Source organism: Argiope bruennichi, chromosome 6 (assembly GCF_947563725.1).
Source record: "Argiope bruennichi chromosome 6, qqArgBrue1.1, whole genome shotgun sequence".
NCBI lineage: Eukaryota > Metazoa > Arthropoda > Arachnida > Araneae > Araneidae > Argiope > Argiope bruennichi.
The window spans coordinates 6,919,595-6,938,285 of record NC_079156.1 but is presented as its reverse complement, the minus strand read 5'-3'; the positions used below and the strand labels follow the sequence as shown (position 1 = coordinate 6,938,285).

General features: G+C 32.1%; 1 protein-coding gene across 4 annotated transcripts in view; it reads right to left on the bottom strand.

Moving 5' to 3' along the window:
* The window catches only part of LOC129971348 (protein trachealess-like), a 242,393-nt gene that overhangs the window by 6,593 nt on the left and 217,109 nt on the right, over positions 1–18,691 (bottom strand). For 3 of the 4 annotated variants that reach the window (XM_056085022.1, XM_056085025.1, XM_056085024.1), the window contains 9 exons: positions 12,085–12,164; positions 10,502–10,591; positions 9,661–9,847; positions 7,934–8,052; positions 5,481–5,677; positions 4,655–4,761; positions 4,419–4,566; positions 2,822–2,943; positions 1,015–1,166 (listed from right to left, as the gene is read on the bottom strand). In XM_056085022.1, the coding sequence (XP_055940997.1) occupies positions 1,015–1,166; positions 2,822–2,943; positions 4,419–4,566; positions 4,655–4,761; positions 5,481–5,677; positions 7,934–8,052; positions 9,661–9,847; positions 10,502–10,591; positions 12,085–12,164 (1,202 nt within the window). The remainder of the gene's footprint in view (positions 1–1,014; positions 1,167–2,821; positions 2,944–4,418; positions 4,567–4,654; positions 4,762–5,480; positions 5,678–7,933; positions 8,053–9,660; positions 9,848–10,501; positions 10,592–12,084; positions 12,165–18,691) is intronic. The other variant, XM_056085023.1, reaches the window with a different exon arrangement.

The following is an 18,691-nucleotide window of genomic DNA, read 5'->3' as shown; positions in this document are numbered from 1 at the left end:
ATTACGACAAACTAGAATTTCGCAGAAGCACTTAAGATTCGCTTATTTTGCGTAACATAACAGGACGGTGGCTGCTCTGAAACACTGCCGGAATGCGCGCTCCACTGAAAAATACTGATACTGATATTGTGTTATATCTGGTTGGAATATACATAATTTGAAATCTTTCGAAATGAAAGTTAGATTTCTGTTAATGCCAAGCTTACCTTCGGCCAGTAGGCAGCGAATGCGCAGAAAGGCTGAAAAATGCTGTTCGGTCGATGGCAAGTAATTGTCCTGACGGGGAAATAACATGCCTCTGTATTGTATTTTTTTTTCCCCTTACTGCGCATGCATTTGTAGAATTTGGCTTTTCTTTGGCGTGAGAAAATTGATCATAGATTAACTCCACAATGTTTTGCTCTTTGTTCTTTCTGATGTGAGGTTGCGCTTTTTCTTTTCATTTTATTTGCCATTTCTTTTTTATAGTTTTCCAAATTTAGATTTTTTATTTTACCATGCTTTTTTGTATAAATATCCGTCATTTTAGTATGATACGCATTGAAAAAGAAAAATTCAGGGACGCCAGAAAAGCAATTTATAGCCAAACATGGAATGCCTGAATGTCTTAGGAAATTGTGGCAAACATAAATCAGTCCCTTTCTGCGCACGTGCTGCCTACTGGCCGTTTTATAACTGGAAATGTGTAAACCCGGCATAAGATATTCTTTTACTAAGTAGCAGTCTGCTGTCTATACATGTTATAACGCTTTGGTGACAGTAGAAACATTTTGAAATTATTGCTTCTCCTCCTTATCAAAACTTTCCAATCATTGTAGACATTTATTTTCCTATAGATTTTGGGTGACACTAAATTTTGATACAAAAAAAGTATCAAATTTATGTAAATGTATTACAATGATTAGTAATGCTAGTGTAGGAAATCTTTTTTCCAGCAGTGATTGTAAATATTCATACAAGACGTCCCAATTTTCTAAAAGTCTCCCCATTTAGGATCAAACTGGAATTCCTTACCCGATGCAGGTAGTCTCTTTTGCTGCCGTCAACATCCAGTTCGCTACCGTCATCGTAGGTCTGCCCCTCTTCGTTGCCGTCGCTGGTGGCCGGATTGTCTGGCCGAGACGAGGATCTCTGCTCTGTCTCAACATCTCCGGCTGACGAGTTGTCTGCAAAGAGGCACGATCGAATTTGAATTTGCTAGTTTTACAGCTTAATCAGATCAATTTAAACTAACTGGGTTAAGGTTCAGGCATTAGTCGAAGCATTTTTGCGTTGAGATTAATTATTAACGTTCATATCCACCGCGTCATTTGCCACCGTACTTGATATTTGGAAAAATTAAATGACGACAGATAATCATTTCAAATAATGTCTACTTTAGTTGGATGAAATGAGATAACTGCTCAATTTATCAAATGAAATTTTTAAAAAATGGCACAACTATTTAAGATGACAAATTATTTCTTTCGTCCTTTGCTAAGATAGAGAGTATTCAAGCGTTAAATTTATCATCAAAGTAACAAATTATAATGCTTTCTACGACAATTTTTAAAGACATTTTTAAGTATATCATTTATTTACGAGGCGAGCTAACTGAAATTCATTAAAAAGTCCAGGTTTCGGCATGCAATGGTCCTAACTTTTGAAAATATATATTCAATTACATTAATAAGACAATAAAAACAATTAATGGGGATTGTAACTGTTGCTGTACAATAATAATTTAACAATCTATGTTTGTACTCATTATCGTTAATGCTGAAAGAATTAATCTAGAATATTTATTTTTCTTTATTCAACTCGGGGGGTAATGACTAAGAACATTAAAGTACCTCAAATTAAATATATAAAATAAATTCTATATTTGAAAAGGCGATCTCGAAATCATGGTACAAACTTTAAGGGTTGGCGCAGGACTGTGCAGAAATTGTTTGTCCATAAAATGTTACCATAATTTGAGCTGAATAAGGAATTATTTTGTCGAATTGCCTTTGCAGACTTCTTTCGCTGACTGGATATCTACTATGTATAATTAATACCCGAATCGGTGTTTTTGACAAATGAGAAGTTAAGTGTATTAAAAACTTCAAAGCAAAAACATGCTGCTTTTATTTTGCTTGCCAATGGAAACAGGGCTGATTGAATTCAGAATGTTGGCATACACTTTAAATATCATGACCGGACTGCGTTTCATACGGCTCTCTACAATTAAAAGAAACTATTTTGCTCAGTTATCATTGTCTCCATTCACTAACCATCCTTGAATAATTTACTTTACACAAAATAAATCAAATTTAAAGCTTGCGAAATAAATGTGCCCATTAAAGTTTGATTAAATTCTTAACGTAGTTTTAGTTTGGTAGTTAGAACGAGAAAGTTAACTCTTACTAAAATAAAGATGTAAGATCAAAAATACGTTAAAGCAGATTTCAAGTGAAATTATACTGGCAAAACATTAATGATCAAATTGTAATTCTTGGGCTGAATGAAACTATAATAATTTTGACTTTTAGTACAGATTGGACACAATACTGCAAAGATGGCACCGAGAACGGCATTACATAAAACGTTTCAACGGAGTCTGGTCAGACAGGGCAAGCTTTGATGCTCTATACCAGGTAGCATTTCGGAATGTCTTTTTATTGATATATCTTTCGGAAATCGATAATGTATTGAAATATGTCACATGTCTCTAAAAATGTATTTGCCAACATTCTGCATTCGCAGGAGTGTTCTCTAGTAAGCGTGTGCAGCGTTGGTTAGTGGCTTTCTCGGGCGACAAGTGACACTCCAGCCGTTACGTACTGGGAGCAAGCAGTACCTCTGCCTCCCTCTTTGTCCGGGCTTGTGCCTCTCTCCGAGCTGCTTGGATCGTCGTTCCTCAGGTCACGTGACGCGGGCATCTGGCAGTAGTCCATCACGCAGTGAGGGTACTCCACGTTACTGCGGAGAAAAGAGAAAAGATAAGACGTTTGAAATGACCATGCTGCTCCAAACATATAGATAATTAATAATTAGCGACTGTATATTATATATATATATATATAATATAGTAGCTTCAATAGGAACAAAAGGCGCTTAAATTTCCAAGATAAAACTGTAAGATACTATGGCCATTGCACAGGAAAATCGCTTAAAAGAAACTTTTAAATAAAATTGTAAAATCCAATTGCTTTAAAAAATTTTAACATTTTTTCAGCGGATGGTCCTCTCCCAGCATTCTCACATACAATGATGAGGAATTTTTTAAAAAATGTAAACTTTGTAGATTAAAATTCTAATATTCTATTAAGAGATTAAAAAGTGTTAAATTTACTTAACATCTCGAGCAAGAAGGAGCTAACAACAAACTTAAAAATACATTTATTTCACTTTATTTGTTGCTATCAAAACTGTTCGAGTACTACATAGAAAAGTGAAAGGTGCTGCCATTTTTTTTTTTTTTTAGCATACAAATATTTACAAGTATAGTTAATTGTGAAAACTTGCAGTGTGTCGCGTTACTATTAAATTATTGCAATGAAATCCTTGCTTTCATTTTACTTTGTAGAATACAATTGTGTGTAAAGAAAATGTACTAATATATTTTTACTCTTCATGACAGAATCTCATTCTACTGCAGTTGTTCCTTCACCAGGATCTAAAAACTATTCCCTTCAAGGTGAGATTCATATAACAAATCCCGTTAGTAAAAAATTTTAATTACGGAAATCTTAAACTACAAGGTTCTTTGTGATTTAATCTTACAGAAAAAAAAATTATTTCTGTCAAGATTGATTAGTATTCATTCAATAAAGTGACAACACATTTGAAATTCCTGAACTTCATTCATAAACATAACAAGATCATATTATTTGTAATATTTTTCCTTATATTTTGTAGAATTTTGAGTGGATCCCATCACACGTAATCATTAGTGGTAATGAGGTCGCTGATGGATTGTCCAAGGAGAGTAGTGAAAATAAAACGGCCACTAGCTCTTCGCTTACTTATCAAGAACTATATGCAAATGAAAAATCTAAATTCAATTTAATATGTCTTATTCTACCTATGCACCAATGGGAACATCCCCTGGCATGCTGCTGGAAATCGAATGAGGCTCCCAGACCTCTCTGGCTAGACTAAAACGTGGACATCTTAAGTGTTTTTCCTTTGAAAGTGGTAGAAAAATCCACCCCATTTCTTAAAAAAATGCTGTGACTATCCAGCTTCACCGGATCAGATTCTGGGTTGCATCGGACTTTCTAAAGGAGGCTTAACATCCCATCTCCTTATTATTATAGATTTTTTTGGTGGTTCAACAACCTACTGGAGCTGATCTGACATATGTGAGATCTTTTGAGGATAAGCAACAACAAACAACAGAATTTTATGAGCAAGCGTTTTTAAAATGCCACATGTGAAAGTAATTTACTCACCTGATCACATAGTTGACGCAGATGATGGTCTCCTCCTCCGTGTTCTTTGAGTTGCAGATGACTGTGGCACAGCTCTGCAGCCACGTATAGCCACCGTTTTTGTTCATGAGCCTGTAGTAACCGCTCATGACTTGACCTTTCTGCAGTACTGCGGGAATGGATCGGTTATCAGTGAAACTTATGGATTCTTTCAGACAAATCAATAAAAATAATTCAAGTAAAGAGAATCCACTTACGATCTATATGGCACTTTCGGACTCTGTTGACATCGGATGCATAACACAGAGTGTACATGCTTACCCCAGTCAGCTCCTCTGCGGTATAGTCCAACAACTCGGAAACCCTAAAGATTAGAAAAGAAGTAAGTATCGAAATCAGAGGTTTGTAAGCCTTATAATTTTAAATCATAATTGATAGGATATGCATTATTATTACAGTTCAAACGAGACAATTTAGATAATAATGTCCCACCTTGCATCTCAAATTTGTACGTTCCATTTCTAGTTGAGAAAAAATGAATTTACGACATTTCCATCAAATCTTTGGCGCATATTTTTGTAAGTTTACTTACGTTAATTCAATATCGCAAATTTACAAAGGAAAATTATAGGTCAGATTCACACGCCCTTTTATTTGCATTAGTGTGATCTCACTTAAAAGTATAGGCAACAATAATTTCAAATTTCTATTCTTCAGTTTTACGAGCATATTTGCCTATTAAGAATAGTAACAAAACATTTCAAATGCCAATCAAACTCCTTGATGGGTGCATGGAGTGTCTTTTTTAGATCTTCCATTAATGCTTCACAGTTTTCTTTTCAATGCATATTTATCGCGAATTGAGCAATTTTAATTTTTCCGAATTTTTGTTGACGTTTTTTCAAAAATCGCTGAAGAAACTTTGCAAAAATTTTCTCTCGAATGTATATTGAACTTTACAGCACACAAACAGTAAGAAGGAAATATAGTTTACAGTTTTAAATGTAAATAGCAAATGAAGAATAATAATCTCAAATGTAGGTGTTAAACATGTGTATAATATCGTTACCATGATGAGCTTACCTGGGCTCACAGTGTGATATCCTGAAATCGAATGTGAGTCTGGTAACGAACATGTCGGACTCGAGCCTGAGTTCGTTGACGGAGGGTGGCGGTAGGGCAATGGCGATACCCACAAGCCCCATGACCTGGGGTGCCTGCTTGCGAGATGAGGCGGAAAAGTTGTAATGGGGCCTCAGGTGGGACAGCACGAGAACCACCTGAAACAAATATGCATCAATAAATGTTAAAGATGTTCCCATGATATAATCAACTTGGAAACTGCACTTCCTTAAAGCACTTTTATGTAGGGCGATATAATCAGGCTCTAAGGAATGTGTGCATTGAGGGGATTCTATTGGGCACTTTTGCGAATTATTCACGTAGGGTTAAGGCACATGTATCAAAATATGAATATGTCAAATACCTGTAGAGTTTTTTTTTAAAGTTTTTAAAGGATTAATATTAAAAATTTCAAAATATTCCAGCCGAAAAAATTTGTAATTAAAATTTTTTTCTTTTATTATCCTATATAGATTTATTTGAAAAAAAAAAACTGCATGATTTTGTAAATCCGGTTAAATGTTAATTATTTAGAAATATTTTTATGTATACACACTGAGTTTTCATAAAGAATGTTATGTTTTTTCTGAACAAAAATTAATTTTTAATTTTCTAAAAAAAAACTCGGAACATGAAATACATATCCAGTTTTCTGTTAATGTTTTACCGAAATCTTCATTATATTGAAATGTTTCAGGTATCTTAAGCTTTTAGGGATTAAGTTAATCTTCATTATAAAGTTTAACTTAATCCCTCAAAGCGTAAGATACCTGAAACATTTCAAAGATATTTAAATCTAATTAAAACATCTCTGAGGTCTTCAAATATTCATTTTATTGAACAATACATTTTACACTCGTTTTTTTTTATATATAAAATATAAACATATATTGTGGGTGATGAAATAATAAAAAGAAAAATTCATGTTTTTTGTCCATTTTTGGTTATTTCAAAGTCCACCCTCTCCTTAAGAGAATGTCAAGAAAATATATTTCAAGCAAAATTTCCAATCAACTAAATTCGAAATATTCTCCTTTTTTCTCCCTTTACAAAAGAGCGAACTGGTGAAGCAAGTAGCAAGAAATACTAATCAATTAAATACTTTGATTTGTTATCGTCTGAAATAGGCTGTGTGTTAACTTCCATTTTTAAAAAATCAACCAGAAATTTGTATTTTAAAATACAGTAAAATGAAGTTTACAATAAACATGAGTTGAATTTATTTCTGTTAGAAACTAAGTGATTTTCAAAATGTATTTAAAATACTTGGACATCTAAAGTTAATGTGAATTTCAATGGGAAAAACTAACTAATGGAACTAACATGCATAAACTCCAAAACTTCTGTAAATATTTTTTGCATATTAAATGAGTATTTCATTAACGCTTATTCAAGTTGGCAAAAAAAAAAAAAAAGGAGCTATGCCATTTTCTAATAGTACTAATATTTATTCATGATTAAAATAAGTAGTTGTTTTTCTAAAAATAATTATGATTTCTATTTAAGCTACTTCTGGACATACTAGATTGTAGTCGATTTTATTCCCTCGTTTTATTTCAGAAATAAGAGAGTACTTTAGCTACAATTCATAAAAATTTATTAATTACTGGACTTATTTCTCTCTCATAGATGGCAGCACGAACGTATAGAGCTATTGCGGTTACTTCTGCAGTATCTTTTTCAGTAAAATGACTGAAATTCACTTTTATTTTCATTTAGTTTCCAGAAAGCATTTTGTACTTATTTTTTGTATAAAAACGGAGTTAGGGCAAAAAGCTAAAAATGATATTCAACTGAAAACCTGTTGGGTTCGAAGAATTAATGAACAGATCGATGATTTTTATAAGCTTTAAAAAGGTCGCAAAGCATCCCAAGATTCTCTTAAAGCATATACATCTTTCTCTTAGTTTTTCCACGTATCTTTTTAAAACAAAACCAGTGGTGTAGGGAGTAAGGAAGAAAGCCATTTTTGTGAACATCGTGAAAATAAGATTTTGGTGAATTCATCCCACTTTTCAAAGCATGAGGAGAGGACAAGATGGTTAGGTGGTCAGATTAAGGTATGAAACGTAAAGTTACATAAACATAGCTTTAAAAAATAGGGCTGGAATGTTGTTTAATATTATTCAATAATGTACTCTTTTATATAACACTGCACAAAAATATTTAAAGAAAAAGGCTGTGAAAAATTAGAAAAGTCTTACATTTCACATTTTTCCAGTAACGGGAAAAATATTATTCAATATAATTTTTTGTAAATTTTGTAGTATTTTATAGAATTTTATCCTACTCAGATCTGATGCCTTCGATCCTTATTGTACCACAGCACGTAAAGCCTCATTATTCTTTCTTTTCTATATCTGAAACATTAATTATTTCTTACAAAACGGACAATATTAAATCCCTCGACTTACCCTGTAGCCAGATGACTTAAAATGACAACCTCGCTTCGTGAGCGTCGATTTCATTCGAACACAAAAGGACCTCTGGAGACTTTGGCCAGGATTATCATTGGGTAAAGTCATTGTGGGTGCTGAAATTATTCAATTGGATATGATATTACAAATATAAATGTACTATTATTGATTCGATATGTAAAGTGTTTTCTTTACTAATTGTAATAAATAGCAATAAGGACTCATTATATATATTTATCACAAAAATAATCATAAATTTGCATTAAATAACTGTTGTTATCAAATTTTACAGTTTGTTTTGGAAGGGAGAAATGAATGCATATCGCAGAATACGAATGGAAAATAACGGCATTGTTTGCACCGTGCGAACAACAGTATTGCCTTCCCTTGACTTCTACTCTTATTGGACAAGACAAGGCCCCTCAGACAAGGGGAATCAAGTTTCCAATAGGGTGGTTGGTGCTCGTCACCCTTGTGATTATAGAAATGGTCAGCTATCCTTTACCGATGACGGAGGTGCCTCCTGCTGGAGCAATTGTACCATGTTCCTGAGGACTGAAGGTTAGTTGCTGCCAAAGTGTCGGTTTACTCATTGAGCGAGCCGGAGTGGCTGTCCGTTAACTGGTAAATTAATTAGCTTTTTTATCGTTTATTTATGATCGATTTTTTTTTTACACATTTATTATAAAGTTAATATCAAGCACAATCAGACTTTGATTTTCAGGAACTTGAACTCGTAAAAGTAACAATGGATTTCAGCAAATTTTCAGTTGTTATCATAAGCAATTTCTTTTTTTAATGGAGTATTTTATATGTATTCCGGAAGCATCGTTTCATTTCATTTCATTTAGGTTCACCAATTTATATTTTTTCATTGTTAGAAAGCTATGCTTTCGCTTTTTCAGAAAAAACCCAACGACATAATTGTAAACATTTTACATGACTGATAAATCAATTTGCTTCTTGCTAAAGTATGTTTAAAGGTTTAATAGTTTATCCTAAATACGTTATTAGATATAAGTTATGTTAATGATTCAAAAAGTGAATGATATTTTTTGGACACTTCCGTTGCCATGAATCATGCCTCAATCTAATCAGATGCTTCTTTGCCATCTTTTAATTGAATATTTAATGAGATAATATGTGGAAATCGCATTCGATTCATAACACAAGAAGATATAAACTAAATATAGAAGTCGTGTTCTAACGCATCAAAATATAGTCTGATTAATATTTGTGACATATTTAATAATATTGCAATATTTGTAACACGGCATTCAACGGGTTAAAATGACACAGCTATAAGTTACGAAACATAAAAAAAATGAAGCCTAAGAACCATTAATAAAAATTAACCCTTAAGAATCAAAAATTAAAGAATAAAATTAACTCTTTGCACTCGTAAAAGCCGTTCATTATAAGTATTCATTGGTAACAAATGCTCATTTTATTGCTTTGAGAAGTAAAAAAAATATATTTGTATAGACTGCTTTCCTACAAATTGATTTACAGTTTCTTACAATTTTGTGGGTATTTCTTTTTGATTATCGAAATCGAGAAATGTCAGAATGGTGCCTGAGAAGAGATATCCGAGTACAACGGATTATTTGAACATGAAGAATTGCATAAACCAATGAAGTATTTTCGTGTTCAATCAGTTTTTTTTTAAATCAGTGCTGAATGCTTCAGGTTAATGAGTTTTTTAATAAAAGATGAACACTTACAGGGTTTGTCGAATCCCGTGGGCGTTGAAGGACCAGGATTCGAAGAAGATCCGTCGTCTGAGGCGACAGAGGCCGGCGGAGAAGTGGCCGAAGGGGACGGACACATGTTGAGGCCGATCAAATCGGCCAGCTCGGACTGGTCTTGTTGGTGCACGTAATCGAACACGCTACTACCCGTCATCTCCACCTGTGGAAACAATGAGCTATCATCTTGAGGATTTATTTCTTTTACTCAACACATTCTTGCGGCAACACACATTATATGCAGGTAACATGACTCTTTGAAATTCGAACTGAGCTAGATGATTGCAATAGGAATCGTGTCATATTTTAAATATTTTTTGTTAAAAACCTTCTAATCATTTCGATAAAAGACAAAAGTTTAAGACCCCTTCTGCGTTTCATATTGGATAATGATCCATCAAACATTTGACATTCGAATCATCAGGTGATAATATCTATCATTTTTGGGTTTATTTAATTTATTTTTCATTTCAAAGCCATTTAGATCTAAAAGTTTTGAATTGAATAAACTTGAACTAGTGTGAATTCTGTGGCTCGAATTTCTGTGAAACTTGGTAAGTAAGGAATCAGTCGAAGGTAGAATACAAGTATACAATACAAGAATTTTTTTAGATATTAATATATAAATAAAGAGTCTAATGTATTTCCCAGACATAATAATATGAAGGAGTCATTGAAATTCAGCAATGCTAACCATTACCTGTCAATTGGTTGGTTTTGATTAGAAATAATAATTTCTTTCAAAAATATATCATTGTAATTAAAAAGTAGAAATAAATATGATAACAATTAATAAAAAATATGAAATCCACAATACCTGTGACAATCCTAAATAAATAGATACAGTTTCTGAAATGTACAAAAAACGTCCATCAGCTCCGAGAGCGAAAGCAAAACCATCTAATGACTGAAAAAGAAAATAAAAGTTTTAGAGCTTTTAATCTATCTATTTGGATAAATGGATTGATTAAAAATGGAATGATACTATTTGTTATTTCTTTACTCAAAATGGATCTCGATTCTTTACAATATTCGATTCATTTGAAAAGTTTCTTCCTTTTCGTCGAATGGATCGACTATAAAAATTGCCCATGTATAATTCGAACAGCGTTAGCAGTGTCGCACGAAAAGCGTAGCTTCCATCAGAGTTGTGCGACAGAAGAATGTGACGGAGCCCGTGCTCTTAAACTAAACATCTTTGCTTAGAAATGAATGTAAATGTAAAAAAAAAAAAAAAAAAAAAAAAAAAATGTTCTACGATTATTATTCCTAATAACTAATAATAATTAAATAAAATTTAAAAACAGGTACCTGAAATCATATCATGGAGTTAATGTAAAAATCAAATGAATTTTATATCGTTTAGAAATGTTATTACGGAGCACCGAAATATTTAAAAAAATAATATGCAGAGAGGATGTCGTCACAGTATTATTTTAAAATGAGTAGTGTTATGTCAGCCCCCTAAGGGTGAATTTATGAAAACAATAACAAGTTTAAGTAGTTACACTGTTTTCCAGCTTAATGGGCTTTTAATGGATTAAGTACATTCATCATTGCAGTAAAAATTTTGATTTATTAGTATTATTTCACTTTTTTGTTTTTAATTTACATTTTCTTATTGTAAATATGAAAACTTTTTACTGTAAGATAACATCCCTATTTTGAAATCCAATTAATTATTAGTTAATCGATGAATTTAATTCAAGACTAAAATATTGAAATAGAGCCTTGTTATGAAGGACACATGAAGTACAAAATTTAAATACGAGCTCATCTAGTAGCTAGTGAAAGCAATTAAAAACATGTAGCTTGCAATCAACAGTGACTTGATGTCATTGAGGATTTCATCTTGCTTGCGGTATATTATTAGATTCAAGATGGGCTTTTTTTTAACTAAAAGGAAATATTTCGTTCATGTCCAAATCAAATATTTAAGGACAAAGCTGGAAAGCTGCGATGAATGATTAAAGAGAAAATTGAAGCTGTTTATTTGTTTCCTATTCTACTGAAAAAAACGCACTTTTTTCAACAAAATCGAGTGTAATTCTTCAGATAATTCTTCGTACTCATAGAATTTTATTTGTTTTTAAATATTTGATTAGAAATGAGAAATGAATTTCTTTACTCGTGCAATGATACTTTTTAGTTTCTATATTCTGATTGGAAAAAAAAGAGAAATAAATATCCTTTTATAAAAAGTCTCTCTTGATCTATAATCATGAAATATAATTTAAATTTAGAAACTTATATAATTATATACGTTCATTTGATTTGGTATTGAGAAAAAAATGTGTATTATTTTATCAAAAAATGTATGAAATGATTTTTATTTTCGTTAACAGCAGTAGGGGCAAAGAATGAACGAACGGTGTCCAATTGAAGATCGGTATTGCTTACCTGCAAAATATGCGTCGCTTGGTGCATCTCGAAGAGGTCGACTGCAACCGATGACATGGAACGGGATCGAAGGCTGCCCGCTGAAATAAAATGTGATGCTATCAAAATGAAATCGTGCTATTTGCTAACTGCGTTACATAATAAAAATAATTTTCATTTAAATATGTTCGAGTTGAATGAAAAGTATTAAGGCATGTGTCTACATTAGGAATGAAGTTTTTGAAAAAGTTCGAAATAGTTATATTTTTGACCTTTTGAATGAAAATGATTGGAAAAAAACATGTATGAAACCAATTATATCATTTAGATGCCATTTTTTGGCTAAAAACATGCATAAAATAAAAGTCTTTTAGTTTAGAAGTTTATAGAATGATTTGCTTAAAATTGTGCAGATAGCTTATGATATATACTACCTAGTACCTGAACTAAAAAAATAAGCTACATTTCTAACCCATTTTTAAATAATGAGGTTCAGCTGATAAACAGTTTAAAATTTTTCCACAATGTGAAGCATTAAAACATCTATAGAATATTTATAAATAAACAGATTACTTATTCTTTAGTTCAGGAACTGCAGAACATATTTAGAAATTATTATGCCAAATTTGAACAAAAAATATACATCATATTTTAATTTATGTTTTCGAAAGAAAATTCTACTTAATATTAGAATTTGAAAAAAAAAATGCATTTAAATCTGTAGAATAGCATTAAAACGTATATGCAAATATAAAAAACAGTGTAACTTCCCAAAAAACGAATTCAGAAACAAAATTCAAATGGTTTTATAAAGAAAAACCGTTTAAATATTACGAATATTAAAAAAAATCATAAATAATTAAATAAATTATAAAGGCTTCGCTTCGGGTTTTTAATGAAATCATTTAACTCGGATAGAAATATAGTTTGTAATCCTGCCATCAGATTAGAGATTCATCAGGAAAATTGGCAAGTTTTTGTTTTTTAAAAAATTTATTTTAATAGGAAAATTACAAATTCATAATGATAGTTAATCTTATAAAAAAATAAAATATGAGCAGCACTCGCTCAAGGATGTCTGGCATCTTTATGTAGTGACTCGAAGCTCTGAAAAGAAAACGCTGCACTACTGAACGGCCGAAATGCCGAATAAGGAAGGGACTGCTGTATGGGGATATCCGTATATATTACATGACAGAGAAGCAGACAAATTTCTATCCATTGATGTCAGCATGATCACCAATAAGCAGTAACTTAAAGTTGGATTAGATTTTGATAAATCATTTTGAAAGTTTTAAAATATGTGTACGACAACAATGATATTTTGCAAGCTCATTCTTTTCTGCGTTCATGTTTTAAACACGAACATTTCATCATGAATCTAATTCATCTCCAGTAAATCAACAATTTGAGATATGAAAGCTCTTTCGACATATTTCTATAAAACAAAATTACAAATGAGATATTCCTTTTGTTTAAAACTATAGAATATATTTTAAAATATGCTGACAGATATTGAAACAAGCAAACAACTGAGTAACCTAGTATCGCAGTAGTGTCATTTTATGAAAAGTAAAATTTTGGCTAACATTCAATCTTTTTTTTTTTTTTGACTAAATGAAGAGCTTTTATTGATATATATTTATTTTCATAAAACTAAGTATCATCCACTAATATAAGAAAATTGAATGAAATTATTGGGTTGAAAGGAAAGAAGGCAATTTATTAATGGATAGCAGCGCTGTGGTGTATTGCAAGTTCATTGCAACTGGCGAAAGATCAAAAGCTGGAGCACGGTGCTATTAATTTTGAATTTTATGTATACTGTCAATAAACTTAACCTACTCAATGAAACTGCGAAGTTTTATATTTTATATATAGTGTGTGTGTGTGTGTGTGTGTGTGTGAATTTACGATTTGGATGATAAAATCTTCCCAAAAGTCAGTAATAAAATTACGATGTTTTAAATATTTATAATTTGTAATAATGTTGAGAATGCATCTATTATTACATAAATTTTTAAAATTTGACTTCCAACACAACTTTCTGATATTTTCAGCTGTTAAACTTCTTTTTAGAAGTCTTGAAAAAATATTCATAAATTATTAACATTCTTTTCCGAATTGCGAAAAGATTTTATAATCTATAAAAATTGAGTCCCTTGAATTTCGTTTTTGAAAGAACATGCATCTTAATTAAATCTTTAAATTCAGTAGGAAGATAATAAGAGCAACGCAATTTTTTAAAATACCAATCTGAATAGAATTACAGCCTTCAATTATGAGTTTCGCATATAAACTTTCTTTCAACAAAGTAAAAAAAAAAAAAAAATGATAGTTCCATTTTTTTTCCCTCCGATTTATTGTTTTCTACGGACAACCGCTCTATGCTGTTGGTGGAAATAATTTCCGAAACCACGACTGTTCATCAAAAAACAATGGAACTTTTTCTTCTTGCATTCAGTTTCAGTTGGAAGTTTTTTTTTTAATATTTCAACCTGTCAGAATTGTAGATGATGTCTTTGTTTCTGATAATATGTTCCATTAATAATTCCAGTTAGATACATATGATAGGGTTAATAGCATAAACCATTTACTGTATAGAGATTATATAGCCATTCGCCATTTTCGTGAACTTGATAATGGAATTATTATGTATATGATGTTTTGTATGACAGGAATTGTGTGTAGAGATGTGTTGACGGCTTCACACCAATCATTATCATCTTCTCATAATGGCACAAAGAGATTACATTTGAGAAATATTCGATTTTAAACTAGAGATCTCAGCGCATGAGGGATCGAGACATGTTTCTTTGTTTAGAGGAGGAAACGTTCGTTTCGTTCGAATCTCCACGTTGTTAGTTAGCATAACGATTTTGAGAAACAAATGGCTTGCGCCAAACCATTACATTGTGTCTAGACAGTATGCAGATTAAATGTTATTACAATATGCATGTTCATGTTGATGATTTCAGCAGGCTTCTAAAAATCTTCCTTAATCTGATCATATGCAGTGTTCCCTCTCAACATACAAGGAGGCATAACATAAACCTTAATGTGTACTAAGAAGAAAAGAGATCATGCATTTTTGGAGGCTTCTGTTTCATTGAGTCCAAATTTTGAAACGTACCTGCAATGTTGGCGATTATTAAGTTTCGTCTGTCTATATCGCTTCATCTGTGAGAAATCGCATTCGCAGACATGAGAATAGATGATGGATGCTCATTAATGGGTTTTATCCAAAATTTAAAACAAATATAGCTTTTAGCGATAAGAGCACATGCCAAATTTTTTTTGTCTTCCTAGTTTCTTTGCGTCATTGAATAATAGTGTTGATATGCTCACGGATATTAACTTCCTCACGGTACTTACCGTAAACTGAAGTTAGCTTAGAAATTGATAGAAACCTACAAGTTTAGAATGAAGAATGTATATTAAATTTCTTGCGTTATTGTTTTCAAAAAATATGTTCTTTTTTTATTCATTTATTTTCTTTCTTTTCTTCATTGATTCTAGCAGTTTGAAAAATGTAAATAGCTATCAAAATCTCAAGATAGAATATTTTTGCGTACAAGAAAGTTTTAATACTGTTTTTACATTTAACAATTTGTTGAGCATCCTATCAGTCACAGTGTTTCCATGACTACCTTCGAACCATGTTTCTACAGAGTTTCAAAACAAACTAAAACGGAACCAAGGAATTAGTCAAGCCGCAGAAGCATTTTAGCCATCCCGGTAGACATCCAAATAACGTGGAAGCAATCATAACTGCATAAGAAATGACTTCCACGTAAATTAAGAAACAAATCTTTCAGACTTGTATCCTGACGTGAACGTTAATTGCCAGCAGCGATTCAAAGAAACAAGACGAAGGTTTTTAAAGCATGAACTCATTACTTCAGTGAGGCACAAAAGATTGAAATATCGCGCCAAGTCAAATACAGTCTGGCAATGAAAATATTCCTGACCTTTTTCTCAGAAGCGGCTGACCCGTCTCATTTTTGGCGACTCCTAAAAATGAAAGCCTTAAATTCTCTAATCAATGAAGGAAGGTATCGAGCGGCTATTTCTTCGCCTCCCTTCAGAAACAATAGAAAGTTCGAGATGCTTTTAACCTTTTTGTGAAAAGGAATTATTAATTTGATAATTCGTGACTCTGTTTCGAACAGAAGCGTGCATTTTTTTCCCTGGCGAGAGTTGAGATAATTCATTCCAAACGCTGCTGTTGGCTTCCTTTTTGAATCCGTGACAGCGAACAACATTGAGTTGTTTCATGGGTCGGAGTTACTACTTCGGGCACTTCGTGGAGATGCATTTTCTTTTTAAAAATAATTAAAAATGAATACTCAGAGTTTTTCCCGATTCGTTCATTATTTAGAATAACTTCGGTGAATATTTGCCTTTTGGGACACAAGGATGGTTCAGGTAATCAATGATATATCGATATAAAATATAATAATTACTTTGCTCATTAAAATTTATGGAACAGTATATTGTTATGAATATTGTAGTTGTTATGTAGTGCAAAATTATTATTGTTATAGCTATATTATTCGTAAGCTAATATGCTGGATGATGCTCTACCAGGTCACAAACTTTTGTATATCGCATGTAGTTTTGGCACTGAATAACTCAGGTATAGAATCAGTATGGGAATAATTTTGCTTTGTATGAACTCTATTAAATGACGTTATTGGGTAAATGCAACTCTCTATCATTTGTTATAAAACCACAAGCCGCCTTTAGAGACCCGTTTGTTAGCCCAGATTATTGAGTTTTGAGGCTATTAAATAATTTATGAAAAGTATTTTTTTAAACTTTTAATCTTGTTATTTGATATCATTAATAAATATAAATTTATTTGAATCAGCTTCACGCAAATTAAAAAGTGTATACATTACAAAATATAAGCGTGAAAGCAAAAACACGCGATGGAATGTTTTGATGAATCAATTGGAATTCCATCATAGCATTTAAAAATTTTTTATACATAACGTATCAATTTGAACTAAAATTATTATTAAAATGAAGAGAAAAATTTTAATGGAAATCAAATTAATTTTATTATAAAAGGTAATTTTTTGACTTAAGATAATAAAAAGACTTTTTCTGTGAGATAATGGTTTTGGAAAATTTGAACATCAAAACCGGAGGCAAGTCATCATTATTACCTATTTGGCAATAATTTGTTCTATTTTTAATAAGAACTCGATTAAGCTTTCTCTTTAAAGCGTATTTCTTGATTTCTTTCACATCTTTTCATTCTTTTTTCGTATCTTCTGATTGCAGTTGTGAGAATATTCAATGAAACAGTCTGAAATTCGTGTGGTGGTTTATTTACATTTAACCATTCGACAAAAAATAAAAATGATTTCTGTGCCACGTAAGTTAGCGTTTATATAAAAAGCTATACTATGATGGGATAAATGGTGGTAGTAATAAAGCTCACGGAAGCTTGTAGAAGATATTTTTTTTTTATCTCATAATGAAATAATTCAATGCTTGTTGATTAATAAACTTAAGAATATTTTTAAAAAGCTTTTAATATTTTATGGATTTAGACGAAGCACTTCATTTCGAAAGCTTAGCGGCATAGAGTAAATAGAAGAGTTTCACATCCAACGCGACTTGAAACGCTTTTGTTTCGTCAGTTGGGTCTTAAACGTATCGCAAATGAATAACTTTCATTTGAAGGTCACATACAAAGTTTCATTATCTAACTTTTTTTTTTTTTTTGTATCGTTCTCAAATCCATGAACAGATGCATAAATAGACAGTCAGTCAATCAACTCGACGATGGGTTTGATCCAAAATTTGATAATTGCCATTAAAGTTAGAAAGCCAATTGTCACCTTCCGCTCTTCTAGCACATCTTTGAATTATTGTATTAAGATAGGCATAATTCCGTAAGATAGTTTTTTGGAGGAGGGGGGACGTGAAAACATGTCAAAATTTTGAAGTCAAATTTTTTTGGCGAATGCTATTCTTTTCAGAACTTCGTATGCGCGGAAGCAACAGAGGCAACCTTGTTTCGCAATCAACAGACTCGTTTCAAAATAAAAAAAATAAAAAAATAAAAAAAATAAAAAAACCAGACTGATTTACGGATCAGTTTTAGGAAGGGAGCACTTTGCGCTTGTCAAACAGAAAAAATTCAGCGTTTTGGAAGCAAAGGAAGAGCTCTCCTCTAATAAAAGACGATAGAGTCGAACATTTGTTTAGGGAGAAAGCTTCACTGCAGCAGACGATTTCTGCGAAGAGCCGCATCCCTGGCGGTCTTGTCCATCCAAACTGAGAGCTTAATTGTAGGGGGCCCGTCGCCGCCACCCGCAGAACGTGAGGGGATCCGCCCTCCAGTAGCGGCCCTGCTCCGTACCCTTTTGCCTCTACACCGAACAATTAAATTCGGATGATGCAGACTTTAGCAGCATCTGCTTCAATCGTTCATTAAACATTGGGAAAACGATTGCAATATTGAATGGTGTTATTATCATTTATTGGTTTTCATTATCATTATTCTTTTTAAGGATTTTCAGTGAATCCTGTTTGTTTTATTCCTGACCATTCATTTTATTTATGATATTTCGTTCACTTTCTCGTACTCAAGAAGAAATGAATGCAATGG